At 50.2% G+C, this 24,690-nt stretch overlaps 1 protein-coding gene across 8 annotated transcripts in view; it reads right to left on the reverse strand.

Moving 5' to 3' along the window:
- The window catches only part of UBR4 (ubiquitin protein ligase E3 component n-recognin 4), a 130,646-nt gene that overhangs the window by 22,927 nt on the left and 83,029 nt on the right, over window positions 1-24,690 (reverse strand). For all 8 annotated transcript variants that reach the window (XM_043445860.1, XM_043445861.1, XM_043445856.1 and 5 more), the window contains 23 exons: window positions 23,950-24,195; window positions 22,642-22,810; window positions 21,980-22,124; window positions 21,276-21,361; window positions 20,649-20,736; window positions 20,224-20,417; window positions 18,422-18,661; window positions 17,926-18,064; window positions 17,232-17,357; window positions 16,992-17,120; window positions 15,805-16,148; window positions 11,648-11,738; window positions 11,212-11,296; window positions 10,929-11,056; window positions 8,197-8,326; window positions 7,920-8,077; window positions 6,756-6,865; window positions 5,954-6,095; window positions 5,239-5,320; window positions 4,733-4,906; window positions 2,343-2,464; window positions 1,234-1,431; window positions 513-593 (listed from right to left, as the gene is read on the reverse strand). In XM_043445860.1, the coding sequence (XP_043301795.1) occupies window positions 513-593; window positions 1,234-1,431; window positions 2,343-2,464; window positions 4,733-4,906; window positions 5,239-5,320; window positions 5,954-6,095; window positions 6,756-6,865; window positions 7,920-8,077; window positions 8,197-8,326; window positions 10,929-11,056; window positions 11,212-11,296; window positions 11,648-11,738; window positions 15,805-16,148; window positions 16,992-17,120; window positions 17,232-17,357; window positions 17,926-18,064; window positions 18,422-18,661; window positions 20,224-20,417; window positions 20,649-20,736; window positions 21,276-21,361; window positions 21,980-22,124; window positions 22,642-22,810; window positions 23,950-24,195 (3,407 nt within the window). The remainder of the gene's footprint in view (window positions 1-512; window positions 594-1,233; window positions 1,432-2,342; window positions 2,465-4,732; window positions 4,907-5,238; window positions 5,321-5,953; window positions 6,096-6,755; window positions 6,866-7,919; window positions 8,078-8,196; window positions 8,327-10,928; window positions 11,057-11,211; window positions 11,297-11,647; window positions 11,739-15,804; window positions 16,149-16,991; window positions 17,121-17,231; window positions 17,358-17,925; window positions 18,065-18,421; window positions 18,662-20,223; window positions 20,418-20,648; window positions 20,737-21,275; window positions 21,362-21,979; window positions 22,125-22,641; window positions 22,811-23,949; window positions 24,196-24,690) is intronic.

Genomic DNA, 24,690 nt, shown 5'->3' on the forward strand with positions numbered 1-24,690 from the left:
AAACAGGAAAGAACAGAAAGAAAGAACTAAGAAAAGAGGCGGGAGGGGGAAGAGGACCATCTGACTGTTACGATCAGACAAACAGGACTGAGGGGCCGAAAGGGCCAGAGCGCTGTGCCCCCTTCATTTCCCATCTTTGCAGTCTCAATTCCCCAGCTGGTAAAACAGAAACTACGCTCCTCAACACCACACTGAAACACATTCTGAAAGGTGAGCAAGTCCATTAGAAGCTGAGAATCAACCTCGGTGCCCACACGGAAAGGGAACACAACAGCAGGCGTCCCCATCACAGGGCTTCCTCAGAGTCCGCCGGCCCAGCTGCTAAGCCAGGAGCTGCTCACCCCTTCCTGCAGCTCGCCTCCCCTCCCCAGTCAGCCACCCCACAAGGAAGACAAGGCGATGACCCTTCTGCACACTAACACGACCAGGAAGTACAGATCCTTCAGTGCTGCTATGAGCTGTGCCGGTGATCGTTAACAAGTCAGGGAGCCAACCACACCTCAAACACGTACCTCATTCGTGGTACACCAGACCTTCTTGTAAACCTCAGCCACAGGGAGGTCCAAGCTAATGATTTTATTGTTCACTAGAAGCTGAACAGAAAAGAAGATGAGGCTGTTATTCCAAATAATCGTCATGCAAGCACATTGTAAGATCAAAGGGTGCTTTACCACATATTGTCTATGCATCAGGGACCTACTGACTCTCCCTCTCTAAAAAATGCACGTATGTGAACATCACACAGAATTTTGTGCACAATTTCAGGGGTTCCAAATAGCCTTAACCCAAACCATGGACCCCAGGTTTAAAAGCCTTGCTGAGCACCTTCTATCCCAAGTCTATTTCCGCTCAGCACCAAAAAGGACAAGTTTCCTCTCTTTCACCTGACACGTTTTTCACCATGGATATGGTAACAGCAGATCCTAGCACTGTCTGCCAGGAGGTACCAGGTACAGGGCCGGAAGCCTGTGCCGAGGCTGATCTGCCAGCATCTAGGGAGCCTGATTCAGCTGGCATCACTGGAGGCCTCTGCCACAGCAACAAGAACAACAAACCCGTGCCCTGACAAGCTGCAGCCACCTGCTTACTGCCACATCCAGGCAGGGGGCAGAGCCCGTTACAGGCGAGGCGGGCAGGTGGGAATCATGGAGCTGCATTTAAAGATGCCCAGGGTTGATCAGCCCCTGAGGGAAAGGAAGCCTAACCACGACAGGGGTGAGCTATGCTCATTACCTCCATCCCACTGTCATCTTCCAGCAGAGCCACCAAGTCACAGTCCTGGCAGATCTTGTTCTTTATGTCCCGCATGAGGGGCCCGATGCCTGGCTCGTTGCTGCTATACGGGTTCCCAGGCATCCTGCCCTGTAAGAAGTCTTCCTGCTGGGGATCCTTCTCCAGGGTCACAAAGAACTCAGTGACTTCATTCTCTTCCTGAAGGACAGAGAAAAGGAAGCAGAAGGGATGGCTTGAGTACATGTGCAGAGACCGCTTACATTCAGACCACACTGCTTTGTTCATGGACACTCCGGGAGACACACCAGACTCATCCAGCCCCTTATACAGTTAAAGATTAAAGGACAGGAAGCTCAGAGGTGATTCAAAAACCCAAATATAGTTCAAATAGCATTAAAGAGCAAGCATCTTCTCTGAAACTCAAGGGTGGGTTAGGAGAGAAAAAGCCTAACCAAATAAGCAGATGAGGAGTGCCCCATGAAAGCTGGATCACTGACACAAGCGGGGAGGGGCTTCCCTCCAGCTCGTCACACCTGACGCTAACCAGTACGGGGCCAGATGACTCTGTCACTGGTGGCCCTCTCTGGTCAAGAAAATGGTCTTCTCTGTATTACATGATACTCAGGGGTCTCTCATCGTTAACTGATGAGACTGATGCTCTCCACCCTTCCTCAGTAACAGAAAGGGATCTATGCAGTTCAGGCTACAGATACACCTTCATACGTGCACATAACACGGGCAGGGAAAAAAGGAAGAGAGTGAAAATGTCCATCTGCCCGCTCCGGGCTGCATCTCTCATGGGACTGTGGACTGACAAACACCGGGATCTGGGCAACGGGAGATCAGACCTGGCTCAAAAGAAAAAGACTGCTTCTGACTTTGAATCTAGGAAATGGGACAAGGAAGGTCTTTAGGTTTCTTCCCATCATTAGGAATGGGAAAATCATGAGGTTGCTTCTGCTTTATGTGTGGAGCTTCCCAAAACATCGATTGAATGGGCCACCACTGGGACGATTACCCACAACTATGATGAATCGCCAGGAAGCTCTGGAGAAATGGCTTCTGCTGACACCCCGAGAGCCAAGGGAGGCACTATAGCTTATGCTTACGGGATAGATGATGCTGCAGAGCCTCTCGAAAATGAAGACAGGGGTCCGGTAGTCATCCAGATTGTAGCGCTTGGCTGTCTCAATGCACACGGCCATGAAGGCCTTGGTTTCCGATTCTGTACCTGCCAGAAATCAACGTGGCCAAGTCAGTTAGGAAAGAGCTTCACACACAGAAGCTAAGATGAGACTTTAAATAAAGTTCCATCACTGACAGATCTTCTCTGCCTGGTGAGTCTATAATATCCAATGTGGCAACATCAATATTTCAATTGGAAACTTGAAGCTGATGGATTCTTATACTGAAACCACATTCCATTTGAAAGCCTTCATACCCAAGTCAACACAGAGCATCATACTTAGTTGTGCACATGTCTCCCTCCCTCTGGGAATTATAACCTTGCATCCTCTTGCCCAAAATAGGTACTCAAGAACGTGAAATAACAATCCTAACTGCACTCCTGTCAAAGCAAAAGGAAGCTACAGTTTTCAGTTTCATTCTAAAAGATTAGGGAGACAGCCCTCCAGAAGCCAAACAGATAACTTCAAGCCATACATTCTTGAAAAGGGTCCAGCTGACAAGGTCACAAACCAGCTCAGCAGGGCAGCTAAAAACAGTACCAGAAGGACTTCCATGTCTGGCAATAAAGCAGACTGTGTCCCCTGACCTACTTTTCACTTCTCCGCTTAAAAACAATTTAAAATGGCGGGGGAAAAAAGTTATCAGTGGACTGCTACGCTATCAAAGAAAGCCATAGCTCCAAAATTAGGAAAAATCAGGAACCCAGGGAGGTCAGCAAAGCACTCAGGCTCTTTTTTGCCATGAGCTTTGGTTTCCAAAACCTGCCAGGATTTGAGAGCTGGCTACAAAGTCCCAAATCTCCCAAGAGTGAGAATCTGGCAGGAACCACCGCCTACACACACACACAAATCTGGTACCCCCAAAGAGCTACATCCTTGGTGTTCAGTCACATCTGACTCTCTGTGACCCCACGGACTATAGCCCCACCAGGCTCCTCTGTCCATGGGATTTTCCAGGCAAGAACACCCCAATGCAGGGGATCTTTCTGACCCAAGGATGGAACCCACATCTCCTGCAATGGCAGGCAGATTCTTTACCACTATGCCACCTGGGAAGCCCTGTTTGGTATAAGCATCAATTAAAAGTAACTATTCCTTTCCCCGAAGCAAATCAATGGAAGCACACAGTCTTTCCTTAAAATGCGTCACTGAACAAAGGAGAGGAAAACTCTCCTCTGAGCAGTCGTAACGAGCTGTCCCTCACAGGGCTCTGTGGCTCAAACTACCTAGGAGACCTGAAAACTCTAAGTTCAGAACTTTGTTCAAGGTGGCCCTGGGATGGCCATGCCCCAAGCTGCTTCACAGAAGCAGCTACAAATCATCTCTGGAAAAACCCGTCTTTGACTCAGGTCCCGAAGAATTTCCACAGAAAAACCCCCCAAAACACAAGCTCACAGTACCAAAAAAAAAAAAAAAAAAACCACCATAAAATGCAGGATTTAAAGCAAAGCACCATAGGCAAGAGCCAGAATAACAACAGAATCAGATTAATAAATATTTCAAGTTCTAAAATTACCAGATACAGAAATAAGTTTGTTATGCTGAAAGACTATAAAAGGGACAGAAAATGTCTGCAAAAGACTACAGACTATAAAATCTACATAAAATTGCAAGAATTTGATGGGTAGATTAAACAGATAACACAGAGTAAAGAAAAAATAAACTAAACGATATGATACAGGATGGAAGAAATTATCCAAAATCCACATAAAGATACAATGAGAAGGACACTATGAAAGAGGGAGGGAGAGACACAGCTGACAGTGAGGGTGGAGATCCACCAGGAAAAGGAAAGAGGACAGAGAAGAGGCAACTGAGCCACAATGTCTGAGAACCTTCTAGAACCAATGGAAGACCCCCGCCTGAGAACTCCTGACCTCTTCCTGCCCTGTGAGCTCCATACGGAAAGGCCAGGGCCTTCCTGGTAGGCCAGTGGTTAGGAATCTGACTCAGAGGGCGGGGGTCATGGGTTCAATCCCTGGTCTGGAAGGCTCCACATGCCACAGGGCTTAGCCCACACGCCCCAACTACTGAAGCCTGTGTGCATAACAAAGAACCAGCACCACCAAAAATAAATAAATAAATAATTTTTTAAAAAAAAGAGTCCAAATTTACTGAGGCCAGATCTGGAATTTTACAACTCCAAGCACCAACAGTCTCGAGAGAAAGTCCTCTCCTTCTTTACTCAAACGTGAGGAGATGTTTGCTGCCCGTGACCTGGGTCTAGGGAAGCCGGGGAACTCAGACCGTGCACCTAAGTGGAGCCAGAAGGGACACAGGCCTGTGGGCTGCGGGCCGCTGGCCAGGTCTACCTGTGGTCATGTCCTCCAGCATCTCCAGCAGCATGTCCTGCGTCTCGTCAATCAGCTTGGTCCTTTGCACCACCAGCTTCCGCAAGCACAGGTACCCGTTCAGCACAGTGCCCACCAAGCGGCTTTTGAAGTGCCTTTTGATGGATTCCACCTCCACAAAGGAGGAAAGTAGGCCTGTGGGAACAGGAAAAAGCTGCTACATGAGTTCAGAATGAGAATTAAGCAAAGAAGGTCCATGTTTTCAAAAGATGACGAGCAACTCAAAAGCAGGGAAACGCCATCTTTGTGCCTGACATGGAGCTCGTTCTCAATGACATGAACTGGTCAGCAGACAATAGGTGCTCAAAGATGTAAACCCTTCCACAAGGGAAAATCACAGAGCTTAAAGAGCGCAGTGCGGTCAACACGAGAGAGAAAAGGTCAACCTCAGCACCCGAGGAATCAAAGGTCAGTCCCCAGACTAGCCGCAGGGTGTCCGAAGGGAAGGGCCAGGAGGCTCCCTCTACCTGTGAGACTCTTGAGGGCATAGCCCTGCTGCAGATCGGTGCTCAGGGTGGCCTCCTCCAGGGCCAGCAAGCGGGCTATTTCCTAAAGAGGAAGACGAGCACGGTTAGCGAGAGGGCACGGCCAGCGACACCGGCCAGCTGCCCCACGGCCCAGGAACGCTCTCTCATCCCGCACCTGTGCAGAGCTCCTTTCTAAGAAGCCATGGAGAGCTACAAAGACGTTAAGGGACTGCTTAGACATGGAGGACAGTTTAAATGTCCCCAACAGACTGCTATATCCTCATGAGGAACACAATGAAGTCACAAAAGTACCCCAGGCAGACTTCAGAAATATTGCAGGTTCAGTTTCAGACCACTGTAATAAAGTGACTATCGCAATAAAGCAAGTCACACGAATCCATTTTTTCCCATGAATATAAAACTTACGTCCACACTCTATTTTAATCCAGTAAGTGTGTGGTAGCATTATGTCTAGAAAACGTATATATACTTTAATTAAAAAATAATGCTGTTGAAAAAATGGCTTACTTGACACAGGGTTGCCACAACCTTTTTTTTTTTTTTTAAAAAAGCACAATAAAGCAAGGTATGTCTGCATTTTTAACAAATATTTCTTCCTGGCATAAAAGTCCACCACAAAGTTTACACAGAGAAAGAGAACAAGGAGAGCGGGGCTCGGGGAAGGGGCTCCCCCGGCGGGGCCGGGACGACACACCTTGGTGATGAGGTTGCCCACGTAGGGCAGGACTCCTCGGGCTGCCAGGTAGACTTTCCAGTGAGCTGAGGCGATGAGCTTCTGGTAGAGCGCCAGGTACTCGGCCGCACACTCGCCAGCAATGCTCAGCTCATCCAGGTAGCTGCCGCGGAGCCGGGCGCTGAGAATGAGCCCACACCGCCCCATAGCCCCCCGCCTCTGCCCCTCCAGTCCTCCTCTCCCGCTGCCTCGCTGGGGAGGACCGGGGTTGAGGACACCCCAGAACCCCGACTCGGGAACTCCTCAGACCTGGGGAAAGCTGAAGAGCACACAGCAGGGAATGCAGCGCAACACACTGTACACACTTGGAATAACGCACCAATACACGAGTGGCGGTCACTGGGGCAGCTGCAGAGTGTAGTGACTGAACCGCTCACAAGGCGGGTTTACCACCGAGTCTAGTGGCCGATAACGCGGAAATCAGACTGCCTGGACTGAAATCTTGCCCTCCTGGGGACAAGGTAACTAAGCAATCAAAGCCCAGGTGAGCACTAAATGACATAATGCATGCCGAGCTTTTGTAAGCTCATAAGACCTCAAAATACACTAGCTGCTGACTCTATTACCACCAGCACCACTGCTATTAAAACCACTGCGCGAGGCGGCTCAGTGCGTCTTGGTTTCCGTGGGCTTCCACAAGGAACGAGGTGGCTACTGCACAGGCGTGCCTCCCGTCGCCCTGGTCTACTGAGTCCCCCGGGAGGGCGGGAGGGCTCCCTGGATGAAGTCCCGCCACCCTGCCCATCCCACTCTCAGATGGTACCTGGTGAGGAGGTCAAGGACCTGCTGCTTGCGGCTGGGGACGGTGGCCAGCGCCTCCACGATGGTGCAGGCCGCCTGCCGGGCAGCCTGTGTCGCCGGAGTAAAGAGCACCTGAGGGGGCGGGGAGAAGTGCCTGGCTCAGCGGACAGCCTCTCATCCGGCCCCGCCAGGAACAGTCAACTGCCATGCATGCAGGGGAAATCCTCTGAGCACCTCACGAACAAAAGTGTAAAGGAAAAATCACCAGCTAACTCAAGATCCGGCTGCTGCAGATGGGCAAAAAGGCTGTCTAAGAATCACGTCTCCATGGTGCTTCTCTCCAACAAGTGCTTTGGAGAACATACTCAGATGACAGAACCAGGAAAAAAGACAGGCAGGTATTCTCCTTAGCAAAAACATCTATGATTCTATTTTGGAGACAGCTATCTTGGACAGCAAGGAGATCAAACCAGTCAATCCTAAAGGAAACTAATCCTGAATATTTATTGGAAGGACTGAAACTCCAATACTTTGTCCACCTGATGTGAAGAGCTGACTCACTGGAAAAGACCCTGATGCTGGGAAAGACTGAGAGCAGGAGGAGAAGAGGGTGACAGAGGATGAGATGGTTGGATGACATCACCAACTCAATGGACATGAGTTTGAGTAAACTCTGGGAGATAGGGAAGGACAGGGAAGCCTGGCATGCTGCAGTCTACGGGGTCACAAAGAGTCGGACATGACTTAGCAACTGAACAATAACAACATGCTGAACACTTATGTTAAATTTAAACCAAGTGTTCACATTATATACCGATGGACAAATGAATTCTCTAAAATATTGTTACTTTAACCTTTTAAAACCGTTAGCTGCAAAGAGGAAAAGGACAGAAAACATGAAAGGTGGAAGGTTAAAGCAGTGCAGGCGCTGAGGCTTCACTCTGCTCGGCGGTCAGGGAGGAGAGCAGAGAGCGGGAGCTTGATGAGAAGGGCAGAAAGAGTTCTGATGTGGCCCATCCACCACGCGGGCGGCTGCAACCAAGAGCCTCTACCTATCAGAAAGGAAGCAAGACTAACAACGGGAAAGAAGAGCAAGCAGAGGAGACATGCGGTGAGGAGCAGAAATGCCCTGCCTGGGACCTGGGGCCTGCGCAGCAGTGAGCAGCCCAGGAGACCGGTCACTCACTTGCCGCAGCCAGTTGTTGTGGCCCAGCTTGAGGTCCAGCGGGGAGGTCCGCTTCCCCCGCCGACTCAGGAACTGCTTCCACCGCCACACGTACTTCTCGGTCAAGTAGAGGTGTCGGAGCTCTGACTTGCTGGGAGACTTCCCATTGCCATCGATCCCTGGCAGGCAAAGGGATGCAGGGAGAGGTAAGGAAGAGAAAGGGACAGACGGGGAGATGCTGGGCCGTCAGCCAGGGGCAGGAAGGACCCACTGCTCAAGTCCCGAAAGGCAGACACACCTCTGATGGGAAGACACTTCTTCCAGGCTTCATAGGATGCCTTGGGGTCCCTCTTGAGCCAGAGCTGGGCCTGGGCGTGGATCTCATTGCAGTACGGCTTCACAGTGGTGAGGGCTTCGACAGGGACGTCCTGCAGGAGGGAGGCGGACGGGTGAGCGGCCCGGGGGCGCGCCTCAGCCGCGGCGGCCGCACAGTGGGACTGCCCCGGGGACAGGCACAGAGGCGAGATCAGAAGGGCAGCGTTCACGTCTTCTCCGCCCCATCTGTGCTCCTTCACAGCATGTTGACTCAGTTTCGCAGGAGCATCCCATGCTGAGCTCAGGGTCACTGGTTTCGCCCGCGCAGGATAAGGTGCGACTGGCTTCACACAGAGGCTCTTACAGCCACACAACACTAACTCCTATGCCAAGGCTCATCTGTAGTTTCCCCAAACACAAATCTTCAAGGGGTCACTGAGCAGCCTCTAGAACTTAAAGAGCCATTACTAATCCCAAGTGGCCTGCACAGGGGAGCCCCCGATAGGATTCTAAGCCAGCAATTCTCAAACTTTTCGGCCACAGGACCCCATTATGCTCTTGAAAATTACTGACTCCGAAGAGTTCTTGTGTGTGTAGCTCTATCCGTCACTATGGATCTATTAAAAATTAAAGTTCAGCAGTTCTTAAAATATTTATGAACTCATTTACAAATAAAAATAAATGCCTTACCTGTTAACCTAAACATTTCTTATTATTTCCCAAAACAAAAACAACATAGCAACCAGGAGCCACGCCACTGCATGTTGTGAAGCTGTCTACTGGCCACCCTAGTGAGACAGCCAGGCTCTCACACTGCTTTTAAGTTCAAACTGCTGTGATAGGTTGTTTTGCTGAAGCACTCAGATGTACAGTTGGAAAGAAAAGTAATCTAATAGTTTTTTAAATTAATTGTGGATTTTTAATACTAAACCAAAATTCAACAAATTATAGGTTCTTAAAGATTGGTTGCAGTGTGGAATCTAAAACCAATCAAAAAACATTTCCTATCCCATTCCACTAAAATTCATCTTTTACTCACACATTAATATGCATTGGTCATTTGGAAAATACTGGTTGACAGAGTTACACCAATTCCTCTTTAAGTGACAGGCTCATTTTATTCACTTTCCAAGAAAACTGTCTGCTAAATACCCGATTCTGAAGAACCACAATTGGCTCTCGAGCCCTCCTTCCAAGCACAAACGAGGCTCCATGAAAACAGCAGCCAGTGCAGGTGCAGCCCGCATCCCGGTCACACCAACGCTCCTCTCCAGGACGACCTCCGCCCTGCAGTGTGCCTCCGCACTGGCTCACTGAACACCGGAACGACTGCTATTCAAGGGTTGGGATTTACTAATCTCATCTGCAGTGCTTCACAGGGACGCTCCTGGGTGAGGCTGCGGGCACGTGAAGAGCATGCCTCGTGGTGCTGAGGCTCGGTCAGGCTCACCACCACTGACTCTGCACCATCTGCACAAGTGCCACCAAAGAAGAAAAGGGCAAATCAAGCCTCGGGATAATTACGAAAATGATGCTGACCTCGCAGGTGTCCTGGTTGTCTCGGGCACACCCAGATCTATGAGCCAAACTCTGAGAACCGCTGCTCTCTCTAGGCTAAAACTAGGCAAAATGTGAGGCTTCCGCGCTCTGTGGTAAAGAGCCCTCTTGGGTAGAAATCTGTGCCCTCACACTGTGAGAAAACTGACAGTTATGTGGGGAAGAGGTTCCTCTTTTCAACCAAGAGCCAGTTTTCACTTGCTGAGAATGAGCTCTGAGGGGAAGAAAGCCTTCACCAAAGTGAAGGAAGGAGGGGTCTTTTCTGCGGCCTGTCGGGGTAACCAAGAAAGGGAAGCAGAGTAAACTGTCCCCTGGCCAGCTTCCCCCATAGCGCCTGCCACTCAGCGTCCTGCAACGAAGACTCCATGTCCCAGCAAGGGGCTCCACAAGGATGGAGCAGGAATCAGAAGGGCCCCAGGACTACAAAGACAGATACGAGGCCTCCCGCAAGCTCTCACACCAATATGAGCAAGTCCATCTGCAGCTAGGCCACCTTCAGAACTAAAAACTCAGCTTTACTCACGCATTTAACAACGACTTACTGAGTGACTGTTATAAAGTGAGATACCATGCTATGCACTGGACCAAAAAAACATCTTAGTAAAACAGTCCCTGGATTGGAGGAGTGCATGGCCAGCCTGGCAGAGAACTGGGTCACTAAAGCAGCATCTGACAAAGGGGAGGCGGGCAGGCCAGGCAGAGGAGACACCGCACTGCCACACACAACATTCACAAGGACAGCGAAGGCCAGGGGCCTCCCAGGGGCTCAGTGGTGAAAACTCACCTGCCCACACAGGAGCCAGGGGTTGATCCCTGCCCAAGTCACAGCGCAAGGGAAGGGAAGGGATTCCAGCACTGGGCAAAGGCAGAGGGGTTACAGAGGAACGCCACACCCCCTGGGAGCTGCGAGCCGTCGGAGGGGACTGGAGGAAGGGGCAGTCCTTCACGGCGAACCACTGTCCCAGGCCTTTTCCTGCTTGGTTACTCTTGAGCTCCCTCTGAGAAACTTCCCCTCTCAGAAACCCCAATCCATCTCCGCTGAACTGCCTCCAAAGAAGCACTGGTGCTCCAGGGAAGACGAGTCTGGGTGAGCAAAGGCCTTCAGAGCAGGGTGTGCTGGCTGGAGCCCACCCCCCGCCACCCTCTCAGCCCCATAACCTTGTTCTTCTTGCTGGTGGGAGCAGGTGGCTTAATCAGCTTCTGCAAGATCCGCAGGCACATGAGGGTGATGTTCTCAACCACCACGGGGGTCTTGATGTTCACGGCCATGAGGAAAAGGCTGAGTGCTGGGCAAGGAAGGCAGGGCAGAGACACAGTCACAGATGTGCCTCGCCAGCCGCCGTGCGGACACCTGAGGGCAGCTCCCCTGGCTTCACGTGCCCCGCGGCGAGCTGCGCTCCTCTCGCCAGCCAGCTGCCAACCAGACATCCCCCAAACTCACCACAGCGCAAGCGGAGCTCCCAGCAGCTGTCCTCCTTGGAGATGGAGTCTGTCAACAACAGCATTTCGTACTGAAGGCTACTTGCCTGAGGGCCAAGAGGAAGAGACATGAGCAGAAGGGGGTCTGCAGGGTCAGTCCAGGACAAGGGCTCACGTCCACACTCTGACCCAGAGACTCAGAACTAACCCGTGCAGTCAGGCGGACCGTCAGAGAGACAGAAGGAGACGGAGACCCTCAGCATGGCCCGCTGCCCGTTTCTGCTCTTTGAGCCTGACGCTGACTCAGAAAAGTCTTCCTGAGATGTGAGCCCTGCCGATGTGCCCCCTTCACCCCCCTCGCCTGCCCTGGTCATCACAACGAGGCGCCGTTGGGGAGAAGCCACAGGAACGAAGGAGAAGGGTGAGGGGGGCAGTCAGGGGGACGGCGGCCTGCTCACCAGATCAGGGTTGGCCCAGTGGCCCTTCAGAGCTGTGGAGACTTTGCCAATAATCAGATCGTTCATTTGCTGGGTGGCCTCTGGATTGTCCCTAGGGAGGCAGAGAAGAGAGTTCTGTTACTCCAATGGGTGCGTCCCCCTCCCCACATGACAGAGTCCAGGTAAAAGAAATCAACGTCTAGGGCTACCGGCCTTCCTGGGGGCAAGACAACTCAAGAGTCCCACAAAACCCTGCTGTGAAGGATTCTTTAATATCTGCAAATCAATCAATGTAATACACCACATTAACAAATTGAAAGATAAAAACCATATGATTATCTCAATAGATGCAGAAAAAGCCTTTGACAAAATTCAACATCCATTTATGATTAAAACTCTCCAGAAAGCAGGAATAGAAGGAACATACCTCAACATAATAAAAGCTATATATGACAAACCCACAGCAAGCATTACCCTCAATGGTGAAAAATTGAAAGCATTTCCCCTAAAATCAGGAACAAGACAAGGGTGCCCACTCTCACCACTATTATTCAACATAGTTTTGGAAGTTTTGGCCACAGCAATCAAAGCAGAAAAAGTAAAAGGAATCCAGATAGGAAAAGAAGAAGTGAAACTCTGTTTGCAGATGACATGATTCTCTACATAGAAAACCCTAAAGACTCTACCAGAAAATTACTAGAGCTAATCAATGAATACAGTAAAGTTGCAGGATATAAAATTAACACACAGAAATCCCTTGCATTCCTATACACTAACAATGAGAAAACAGAAAGAGAAATTAAGGAAACAATACCATTCACCATTGCAACAAAAAGAATAAAATACTTAGGAGTATATCTACCTAAAGAAACAAAAGACCTATACATAGAAAACTATAAAACACTGATGAAAGAAATCAAAGAGGACACAAACAGATGGAGAAACATACCGTGTTCATGGATTGGAAGAATCAATATTGTCAAAATGGCTATTCTACCCAAAGCAATCTATAGATTCAATGCAATCCCTATCAAGCTACCAACGGTATTTTTCACAGAACTAGAACAAATAATTTCACAATTTGTATGGAAATACAAAAAACCTCGAAGAGCCAAAGTAATCTTGAGAAAGAAGAATGGAACTGGAGGAATCAACCTGCCTGACTTCAGACTCTACTACAAAGCCACAGTCATCAAGACAGTATGGTACTGGCACAAAGACAGAAATATAGATCAATGGAACAGAATGGAAAGCCCAGAGATAAATCCACGAACCTATGGACACCTTATCTTCGACAAGGAGGCAAGGATATACAATGGAAAAAAGACAACCTCTTTAACAAGTGGTGCTGGGAAAACTGGTCAACCACTTGTAAAAGAATGAAACTAGAACACTTTCTAACACCATACACAAAAATAAACTCAAAATGGATTAAAGATCTAAATGTAAGACCAGAAACTATAAAACTTCTAGAGAACATAGGCAAAACACTCTCCGACATAAATCACAGAAGGATCCTTTATGACCCACCTCCCAGAATACTGGAAATAAAAGCAAAAAATAAACAAACGGAACCTAATGAAACTTAAGAGCTTTTGCACAACAAAGGAAACTATAAGCAAGGTGAAAAGACAGCCCTCAGATTGGGAGAAAATAATAGCAAATGAAGCAACAGACAAAGGATTAATCTCAAAAATATACAAGCAACTCCTGCAGCTCAATTCCAGAAAAATAAATGACCCAATCAAAAAATGGGCCAAAGAACTAAACAGACATTTCTCCAAAGAAGACATACAGATGGCTAACAAACACATGAAAAGATGCTCAACATCACTCATTATCAGAGAAATGCAAATCAAAACCACAATGAGGTACCATTACACGCCAGTCAGGATGGCTGCTATCCAAAAGTCTACAAGCAATAAATGCTGGAGAGGGTGTGGAGAAAAGGGAACCCTCTTACACTGTTGGTGGGAATGCAAACTAGTACAGCCTGCTATGGAGAACAGTGTGGAGATTCCTTAAAAAACTGGAAATAGAACTGCCATATGACCCAGCAATCCCACTTCTGGGCATACACACTGAGGAAACCAGATCTGAAAGAGACACGTGCACCCCAATGTTCATCGCAGCACTGTTTATAATAGCCAGGACATGGAAGCAACCTAGATGTCCATCAGCAGATGAATGGATAAGGAAGCCGTGGTACATATACACCATGGAATATTACTTAGCCGTTAAAAAGAATTCATTTGAATCAGTTCTAATGAGATGGATGAAACTGGAGCCCATTATACAGAGTGAAGTAAGCCAGAAAGATAAAGACCAATACAGTATACTAACGCATATATATGGAATTTAGAAAGATGGTAATGATAACCCTATATGCCAGACAGAAAAAGAGACACAGATGTACAGAACAGACTTTTGGACTCTGTGGGAGAAGGCAAGGGTGGGATGTATTTAGAGAGAACAGCGTCGAGACATGTATATTATCAAGGGCGAAACAGATCACCAGCCCAGGTTGGATGCAAGAGACAAGTGCTCGGGGCTGGTGCACTGGGAAGACCCAGAGGGATCGGGTGGAGAGGAAGGCGGGGGGGGGGGGGGGGGGGGGGGGATCGAGATGGGGAACACATGTAAATCCAAGGCTGATTCATGTCAGTGTATGGCAAAAACCACTACAATATTGTAAAGTAATTAGCCTCCAACTAATAAAAATAAATGGAAAAAAAAAAAAAAAACGCTGCTGTGTGACGAGAGGGCCCAGCCGCCTTTCTGGGGAGGCGAGGCTGATGGAGGAAAGACCGCATGCGGGGCTTCTCCACGCCCAGGCTGCCCGGCGCCCAGACCCCGCCTGGTATGTCAGTCTGCAGAACCCAGGTGTCCACTCTCGGTCTCCTTCCTCAGCTTCTCCAACCGCCCCCACTTCATTTCCCACAAGGCATCCACATTTCCCATGTACGTCCCTTGGTAATAATGCACACACTGGTAACTTAAGAACCATGAATTGCGTCAAATCACACTCAGGCTTCCCAACACGTCCTGAATGAAATTCAAGTCCTCACAGTGTCCTACAAGACCCTGTGGGACCTGGCCCTGGTCTCACTAAACCCTCTGCTTTGTTCCCCACGGCGTCCGTCACTCCATCCTCACGGGCTTCCTCGTGGCCCCGGCTTCACACGCCTAGCACACCCTACCTCTCTCCCCACCACTTGCTATTAACATCGGTGGGCAGGCCATGCCTTCCATACATGCACGCCTCACTCCCTGACCACCTCAGCGGTCGCCCCTGCCCACCCTGCCCTCTGCAGCGACCCTGCCTGTAATCAAATCTGCCATCCCAGCTGCACTGCTCTTCACGTCTGACCTCCTGACACTGCACTGGGCCCTCATCCGTTCACTGCCCTTCTCCCCGCTAGAGCGGAGGCCACATTCGTCTGTTCACTGCCCTTCTCCCCTCTAGAGCGGAGGCCACATGAGGGCAGGGATGCCGCTTCATCTCCCACTGCATCCTCAGAGTCCAGGACAAAGCCTAGCATTTAGCCAATGCTCAGTCAGTACTTGTTAAATGAGTGAATACATGATAGAGCAAGTCACATTTAGCAACCCGCTCACATGTTCTGGAACCTACGGCCCACACTCGGTACACAACGCAAAACCCAGCTGCGGGCCCTGTGTCAGCGTGGACTAAGGACCCCACAAGTACAAGCTGCTACTCACGTGGATTATGTCATTCCATCCTCACAAGCCGCTACAGCACCAGCTACTACCGTTATTTCTCAGATGAGGAAACTTATGCTCAGAGAACATTAAGAAATGTGTCCACGGCACGTGATAAGGATCAGATACCATGTCCTTCTGAGCCAGATCTAAGCTCCGAAGCCCTAGGCCCCACTGCTCCAGCTGTCTTCTGGGTGAGTCCTGAGTCCAAGTGTCCGGTTGCTCCCTTCTCCCAACACTGGAACTCAAAAACCGCTTCCTCAGGAAACCCCACTGGAACCAACCAAGAACAAGCCAAACACACTGCCTGTCGATACGCGGGAACCTGGGCTTCACGAGCTCCTCCGTCCGTTCAGCTGCACCCTGGGCAGTCCCCTGCACCCTCCAGCGCTCCCAGGACCGCCGCCACCCCCCGCCCACAGGGCCCCCACCCCCGCCCCGGCACAGGCTCTGACCGAGTCAGGAGGCACATGAGCTGGCGGACTTCCTCCCGCATGGCTGCGGAGCCACGGCGGAGGTTGTAGTCAAAGAGCTCCCGGATGAGGCCCTGGGAGACGAGGATGTGGCGCAGGGCGGGGTTGGTGGCCAGCGCCCGGAGCAGCGTGATGCAGTGCTCCGTGACGGCAGAGGCACAGCCGTAGCACTTGGTGGAGGACGTGTGGCCACAGCCCAGCACGGACAAGGCGCGGTACTGGCTGGCCGTGAAGGTGGGCTGCACTGCGGTCCGGGAGGACTTGGTGGCCGCTTCCCTCTGCTGCAGGTCGTATTCCAACAACTCTTTTCGGGAAGCAAAAACTTTCTGAGGGAAAAAAAAAAAGACAAAGGAGAAAAAAAATATCGGCAATTAAAATAAAGAGGAAGAAAGAGGAAGCTAATTGGAAATTAGCTTTGGTTTGAAAAACGCTACCGGTATTATCTAATTTAACCCTCTCAATGACCTTAGCCTAGTAGCTCAGTTGGTAAAGAATGTGCCTGCAATGCAGGAGGCCTGAGTTTGATCGCTGGATTGGGAAGACCCCTGGAGAAGGCAACGGCAACCCACTCCATTACTCTTGCCTGGAGAATTCCATGGACAGAGGAGCCTGGCGGGCTACAGTCTTATGGGATCACAAAGTGTTGGACACAACTTACAACTAACTTTTTTTTAATGACCTTAGCAGTTAAGATACTTTATCCCCATTTTACAGAGGAGGAAACAGCTTAGAGAGGCTGGCCTGACCAAGGTAAGGGGCAGTTAGAACTCAGCCTCTGATCACAGGCATATGTCCTTAAAACCCACATAACACTTTCTTTAAAGAATAAAGTTAGGAATATAGGCACATGGAGTGAAGATGGCCTACCAGCCACTCTGGGGACAAGGACCCTGGCTGCTCTTGTCTGCAGCCAGTCTTCTGCCCCATGGAGGTGAGGTCTGTAATACACCACCCACCAATGTGACCGATCAAGAAAAACAGATCTGTAACAATCTCCATGACTCTTGGTGTGCTGGTATGAACTCAGCTTTCTACCAAGCACCCGAAACTGCGCTAGGTGAGCAGCTGTGTGGCTGGCACTTAACCGCGGCGGGAGAGCAAAGAACTGCTTTGAAAACAATGTTGATAACGCACAACAAAACGCACTCAGCAGCCGCTCCCGCCTCTACCTGGATGATTTTGGAGAGTTCGTCAAAAGAGCTCTTGCAGTCTCCACAGTACTCCTGCGCCAGCTGCAGGATGTACCGGTTCACGCTGGCCGAAGTGGAGCTGATACCCCCAGAGGTTCCCGAGTCGTCCTGCAACCCAGAAGGACGCGGTCAGCCTTCCACCGGGAGATGGCCTCACCCGGGGCCAGTCTCTGCTTCTGACCCAGAGCCCTCTCCCAACACCCCGGTCACCCGGATTACCTGCGGCTTCTCAGGAGCTGCCTCGTTCACTTTGCAGAGCAGGTTCTCCAGCTGTGGCCGATGTCCCATCAGCTGGTGATACACTCGGTCAGCTTTGTCTAGAAGCGTGTTGATGTTGGACACCGCCTAGACAGGAAGAGATGGGGAGTGCACGAAGGCTCGTCAACACTGAAGATTTCCCCTCAGTGATCCAGTCAAGTACTATGTTTCATGTGGTATTTCTACTCATCGCAATAATCCTGTGAAGTGGGTATGCAATGTATACGATATACATACAAATAAACAATGCTGAGGGCAGTGACTTACGCCAGGCCACACAGTGTTACAAGCACAGGGGGAACTGGAACGTCCATCCTGCTGACTCTGAAGCTAGACGTCACTCTGCTCTGCCAGGCTGCTGCTGCTGCTGCTGCTTACTATTCTGACAGTCCCCCCTCTGCCCTGTCCTTCCATCTCCAGTCCCACCACGTCACTTGCCCCTGAGATACTCGACTTCCATTACCAACCCGTCTCCAAAATTCTACCCAAAACACGTGTTCCAATCCATCTTATTTGTTGCCACTCAGAAGCTGAGACCTGAAAACACACTGAGCCAAGAAGACTTGGGCGAGAAGGAAAAGCATGCTACCCACACCAGCTGGGCCCCAAGCTCCGATCAGAGCCCGGCCTGGGCCTGGCATGGGCGCGGCCTCACCTTCTTACGGTCTTCCTCGTTCTCAATGGGGTCCACTGCGCAGCAGGGCTTGGCGTAGAGCATGAAGTCGAAGCGAGCGTATTTACAGAAGCCACAGGCATTGCACAGGAAGGGGTCCTTTTCGTCATAGTTGATGGATCTGAAACACCAGAGCATGGGTCAGGGGGCAGCAGAGGGCAGAGCGGAGAGGGAACGCATGCGCCACATCTGCAGACGCTGGGAACCCCGCAGGGCTCTCGGAGGGGCAGCAGCAAACGGGCAAGGACGACTCAGGCAATCAGGCAACCACAGAAGGGACCCGGAACTAAACTCAGGAACCCCACCCCAACCACCTCCCCACAACTCTCCCCCGCCCTCTCCTGTGTCTGTGAACCCCACGCTCTCGACGGCCATAATCCTCCGCTGTGAGGGCCCCACACGGCAGAACTGCCCACGCCGACGCTCTTCCTGGGAAACACAAGGCATGCAGCTGACCTGCGAGACACCAGTCGCGCACCTGCACTTGTGACACTGGTAGACGTTCTCCCCACAGTTGCCGCAGACCCCGGGGTTGGCGGGGACCGAAGCACTGCAGCGCGGGCACTGCAGTGTCTCCGTGGAGGCCTGGTAGTTCTCGTAGAAGTCCGCGAACTCGATCATCAGGTTGGAGGCCACGATGGGCAGGGGCAGGTCGACCTTCACCTCCGTCTGCCCAGGGGTCAGCTGGACCTTCTTGGCCTTGTGCCAGCGCGCCGGCCTAGGAGAAATGGCGTTGGACAGATGAGTAGAGGGCCTGAGAGCCTCTCACAAGACCCGCAGCAACGACAGTCTGATGAGACGGACAGAAGACCGTCCTGACGTGTTCTCCCAAGACAGTGAGATGGTCATTGTAACGAAAGGGACTCTGACAAATAAAAGCAATTCAATTTCAGAGATACATTTCCACTATTCTTTCTCTCTTGAAAAAAAGGGTAGAACATACAGGCGCTTTAAAACATCACATATGATAATTTCTGAGATTCCAGAAAAACAAGGGAATGTACATCAAAGGAAGACTTTACTCTGAAAGCATGCCACACTGGAGCCTGGACTCCCAAGAGGCTCCATGATGATGACTGCCGTGAGTCCCTCTCATGGCGACTACCTTGGAAGGATAAGGCTCAGGTTGCTTCAGAGAGGCAGAGGGATACACCAGGATCCAGACCAAGTGCCAAGAAGAGTCAGAAAGAGTAAAGGCATGTGATAATTTAGAGGTAATTATATAATTAGAGTTACTGTTTACTGAAATTTTACTGTGTCAGGCTCTGTTCTCAGCATTTCACATATGCTAACACATTTAATCCTTAAAAGAACACCCTGAAAGTAGCACAGATAAGGAAAGTGAGTCTACGTAAATTCTCCGAGGGATGTACACCACAGTCTCATTCCAGAGTGTGAGGGCTTTACCAGCAGCTGAGCTAACTCTGCAAAACAGAAACCAAATTTCCCTCCTCCAGAGGGGCTGGGTCACCCCAGTAAGCAGCTTCTACCTGCAGGTCACCAGTGTTGACCCTGCTTCTCAAAGGACAAAACCTGCTCTAAGAGCAGAGCCCCTGGTGGCCCTCTGGTTACGTGGACACGGTAGCTGTTCTCTGCCTTTGGAGTAACACTGATGCTTCCATCCTGAGCACCGAGCAGCCCTCACTGCAAGTCCTGGCATCCTAGTAGCCTCTACCCACATTCTCTGCCCAAGAGCAACGCCTGAGTCTTCAACAAGTGGTCTGTCTCAGTAAAAGTCGACACCGACCCATGCTAGTGTCTTCTTTGGCCCATACACACCAGGCCTCATTTCAGACGTCAGGACAGATAAGCTAGAAAGATCCAGCATCAGCATGTGTAGACAAAAGGCACCACGTAGAAATGGAAGGACTTCATACTAGAGAAGCTCCTTGAGAACTGCTGCCTGCTCCGTGAACAAGAGAACAGTGTCTCAATCTAACAAACAACGACTTCCCGTACAGAAGCATCTGTATGAAAACAGAACTGCTCTGTTAGCATGGGCATGAGAAGCCTGGAGGCCCCATCACTCAAGTTCCCTTCAGGCTGCTGAAGAAGAGCTTAGACTTCGAGGGCTCCACGAGACACAATTTCAAAACAACCTTCGTCAGCATCCTTAAGAACTGGCACCGCACTTGTGTCCCCCAGCCACGACCAGAGCCGCAAGAGGACATGCTAGGCCTCCAGGAATGTGCCGCTTGGCCTGACCCCGGCCATCACAGCAAGCACCCGGCGCTGAGCCTGGCAGGCCCGCTGCCCCCTCCAGGACTGAGACGCCCGTACTTGTTTTTCAGCTCCACGATGGCCTGCACGGTCCGGTTGTTGTAGTAGAGGTTGATAGTGCGCACCATCTTGGTCCGTTTCAGGTCCCCGATTTTCACAGTCACTTTGCTGATGGTGTGGCTGCCAATGAGCTTCACAACCTGCTGGGTGGTGGTGTACCGCGTGTCCACTTTAATGGAAGACAGCTTGATGTACTAAATATGAAGGCACACAGAACACTGTGTTAGTGCAGGTTAACAGCTCATCCGGTCCTCTTCACAACTCTTTGGTGTAACCCGCTCTTTGTCCATGGATGAAATTTTGATTTAAGGTAGGTGGTCAGGTAAGAATTCACACCACTCTGACCCACCATTGGGAGAGGGACACCCAAGCAGTAACATCAATCTCTAGACGCCAGGACTACCTACGCAAGAGCTGTCACTTACACAGAACGGCACTTCTGGGTTATTGCACACCAGGCAGGGATCGCTCTCCAGGTAACAGCCATCGAACTCCACCAGGCCAGACAAGGTGCTAGGGGGGAAAGCAGCCTCAGCATTAAAGGTTCATCTTAGAAAGCATGGAGCTTCACAAAGAGGTCAGAAGAAAATCACAGCTCACTATTCCCCAAGGCGAGCCCCACCCCAGTGAGAACACAAGGAAATGTGGACATCCCTATTTCTGATCTGTTCTGAGGTCAGGGGAACCCTAAATGTTACATTAAAATTTGACTCAAGAGTCACAACTAAATTTACTAAAAGTCATTAAATTGTACACTTGAAAAGGGTACATATTTGTTGTGTGTAAATCATGCCTCAATAAAGTCTGGAGAGGGGAAAAAAAGAAGAGTAGCTAACAAACCAGGGAAATGATAAAAGATTTTAATCAACACTGTCTTCCAAAGGTTTTTTTTTTTTTTCTTTTAAATGCAGATATTTCCTGTAAACTTGTCTTATGTGACTCAGACTTAGACCACTGAAACCACAGACCTTCTTAACAAGCCAATCAGCATGGAAACAGCAACTGCCCTGTTGACTGAGCCTCAAATAGAAAGAAAGCAGAACAGAACTCACTTGTAAATGTTGGAGTTGGGATGGTTGGTAAGAATATGGTTTTGAGTTCGAAGAATCTCCACAGCCTTCTGTGAATATTCTTTCAACTGAAAACAGAAGTCAATAGAGGACCAGAGTTAAAGCCCAAGGGAAAGTCTCACTAGAAAAGACTTTTCTCCTCTGCTTTCCAGCTGCTACGCTACTGCCCTCGAAGTACCAGCCCTTGTTCAGAATCATGCAAAGCTGAGCCTAATTCCTAATCGTTTAAAGGATTCCATCTTCTTTAGAAGTTTCCACAGTCTTAGTAGCAGCCATATTGTTTCAGCTTGTGGAGGAAGAGAAATGTTATTATTATGGAGAAGCTATGAAATGAGTATCTCCTTGCAGAAATACTTTTGGATGTGTGACCAGGACAGCCAGGAAAACCAGAGGACCACACTTCTCTCCCCAAGCAACTTTACTGAGATGCATTTTCTTCCCCACTTTATCTATGTCTACTGGCTAAGCCAAATTCAGATTGTGGTTTTTTGCTAGTGTGTTATCATCTAGGTGACATCTAGTGTGACATCTAGGTGACTCCCACACCATATTGGGAGTGCTCAATATACATTTAAAAGAGATTTCATCCAAATATCCCCTTGTAGGTTAGTCCTAATGTTCTTAATTCAAGAGAAAAAAAGTTACATGTGCCAAGTTAGCCCTTTAGACCATCAATCATCTATTACCTTCTTCTCTGTCTGTGGGGTTTTCAAGGAGAAATATCCCAGTAGGTCCACAAACTGGGCAGCCTTACGACCATAAGCTGGGAGTTCTGGCCAAATGGACCACATCAGGTCTAGCAGCAGCTCCTGTTGAGATTTGCTAGAGTTTCTGGAGATAAATGACAGTTCATCTTATCAGCAGCAAAAAACCCTAGGGGCTCCTTTATTTTAATCAATAAGGCCCAAGTACTGTTCTGGCGATCTACCTCTTTCCCCACAACTATGGGTTAAGTCTGAATGGCGCTATTGCTCTTTAGAGAATCAACCCTAACAGATTCAGCACAATCCTTTCCTGTCTTCAGAATGTGGTTTATTCCCATCTTCCAACATTACTCAAGGGCAGAAACTGGGTTTTGTTAGCCTAAAGAGTCAAGTTTGGTCATTTAACAGACTTCTAAACATAGTCTTCTTGGTGGAAAACAGATCACCTCTTGTTTCTGACATCAGTTTAATAGTTAAGAAGCAGACAACTCGATGAAGAAATCTGCAGTAGTCAAGAGGATTCAGACTGGTGTGAATACTGATACTGCAACCTTGGGTATGTACCGTAAAGACATGACAGAATTTTGCCACCCACTCTGGTCCCAGCCCCACGCAGCCTGCTAAAGCCAAGCCCCAGGCCCTACCTATAGATGTGCAGTGTCAGGCAGTGGGCCTGCCAGCGCACCGAGGAAGAGTTGGACTCCAAGAGGAAGCAACGCAGAAACTGGACCAAGGTCTCCTTGTCCGCAAATTTGTTCAGCTGGTTCACCAAAGCTGTGCACAGCTGGTCCTCTTGACTGCCTGAGCTCTCACCTGCAAGATGAGAGCAGGATTGAGGGCTGAAGACAGGAAGAAGTGGTCTAGGGCCCTCAAGTGGAGTGAGAGGAGATGCTGTCAGTGTCTTAAAGTTTTCACCAAAATGGTTATAATTTGAAAACAACTTTGGATCTGCTGGAGAAGGGACAGGCTCCCCACTCCAGCGTTCTTGGGCTTCCCTGGCGGCTCAGCTGGTTAAGAATCCCCCTGCAAAGCGGGAGACCCGAGTTCGATCTCTGGGTTGGGAAGATCCCCTGGAGAAGGGAAAGGCTACTCACTCCAGTATCCTGGCTGGAGAATTCCATGGACCATACAGTCCATGGGGTTGCAAAGAGTTGGACATGACTGAGTGACTTTCACTTTTCAGTTGTTTACTGGGTCAGGAAGATCCCCTGGAGAAGGGAATGGCAACCCACTCCAGTATTCTTGCCTGGAAAATCCCACGGACAGAGGAGCCTGGCGGGCTACAGTCCATGGGGTCGCAAGAGTCAGACATGGCTTAGCGACTAAACCACCACCACTAGGGGACAAACAGCCCCAAATAAAATAATGCTACAAATAAAAGCAGAGGATAAAGTGCCTATACAAGCCTGGCACTGAACAAAGACAGTCACACTGGAGGAGGTCTGCTACCTAATACAGTCAACATTACTACAGACCTGCACAGAGGTATCTGAATAATTAACGGGGGAAGGTGAACCATCTCCACACCTGTCTCAGGCCTCCAAGGATCATGAAAAGCCGGGACACAGCAAAGCTCTCACCTTTCTGATGGCAAGGAGTCGGCTAAAGGTGACTACAGCATCCATCTACAAAGCACCTAGCAGCTCACAAGGCACGTTTCTTAACTCACATCGCTTCATTTAATGCTGACAGTCTCTCCACCCCGGGCTAGTAAAAACCTTCAGTGCACCTCTGGCTTTCCCCATTACAGACACTTGGTACGGGAAGTCACACTCTTTACGGTGTCACCTTGAACATAATTGAAAACGAGACCAAGAGCAGGCCCTGGGGGGCACCTGGGTTTTAGGTCTCTACAAACGAGGGTGAAAACTCTTTCAGAGGAAAGGAACAATTGGTGTGCTCCCAGAGAGATGAGAACACATCACCCTCATCACCAAGGAGGTGGTCCTTACCCTCTTTCTCCTTCTCCTTCTCCTCCTTCTTGCTCTTCTTCGTGGACGACTTGGGCTGTGCCGTGGCCTGTCCAGAGCTGGCGGCCGCGGGGGCAGAGGCCGAGGAGGCGCTGGAGGAGCCGGCCGAGGCCGCCAGCGCAGCGAGCACCTTGCTGCCGCATAGGGCGCAGGACAGCAGCTGCAGCAGCACAGGGGCCACGCCCTCGTCCACCAGGAAGCTGACTTGCAGGAGGAAGTACAGGACGGCTGCAGGCGGAGGAGACGGGGGCTCAGCTCCGGGCGACTCGCGGGCACGGGGGCGGCTGCTCCCGACGCCAGGCTGCCCCCCTCCTCCCAGCTTCCTGCCCAAGGGCTGCGCTGGGGGTCACCCAGAAGGGTTCACCACTGTGGACACCCCTGGGGGGTCCCGCAGCAACAATACGGAGTCTGGTTCCCAGCCCCCACCTCTCTGACAGCGGCGATGCGCCTCATCAGCGGACCACCAGAGGTACCTCCAGCAGACACTGCTGACCTTCCAGCAGACACCTACCCTGTGCCCCCACAGCACCCCCCATTCTCTCTATGGACCCTTCTCCGTCTTGGAAGCCTTGTCTTCTTTGCTGGGCAGAGTGCTGTCTGTCCAGCTTGCTCATGGCTCTATTTCTAACGCCCAGTTTAACGCTTGGCCTACATGGGGCCTCGATGAATACTTCTTGAAGGAATGAATGCATGAAGAGCAACCAAATGGAGAGGCATTGCTTA

Source organism: Cervus canadensis, chromosome 24, assembly GCF_019320065.1.
Source record: "Cervus canadensis isolate Bull #8, Minnesota chromosome 24, ASM1932006v1, whole genome shotgun sequence".
In the NCBI taxonomy this organism is placed as follows: Eukaryota; Metazoa; Chordata; class Mammalia; order Artiodactyla; family Cervidae; genus Cervus; species Cervus canadensis.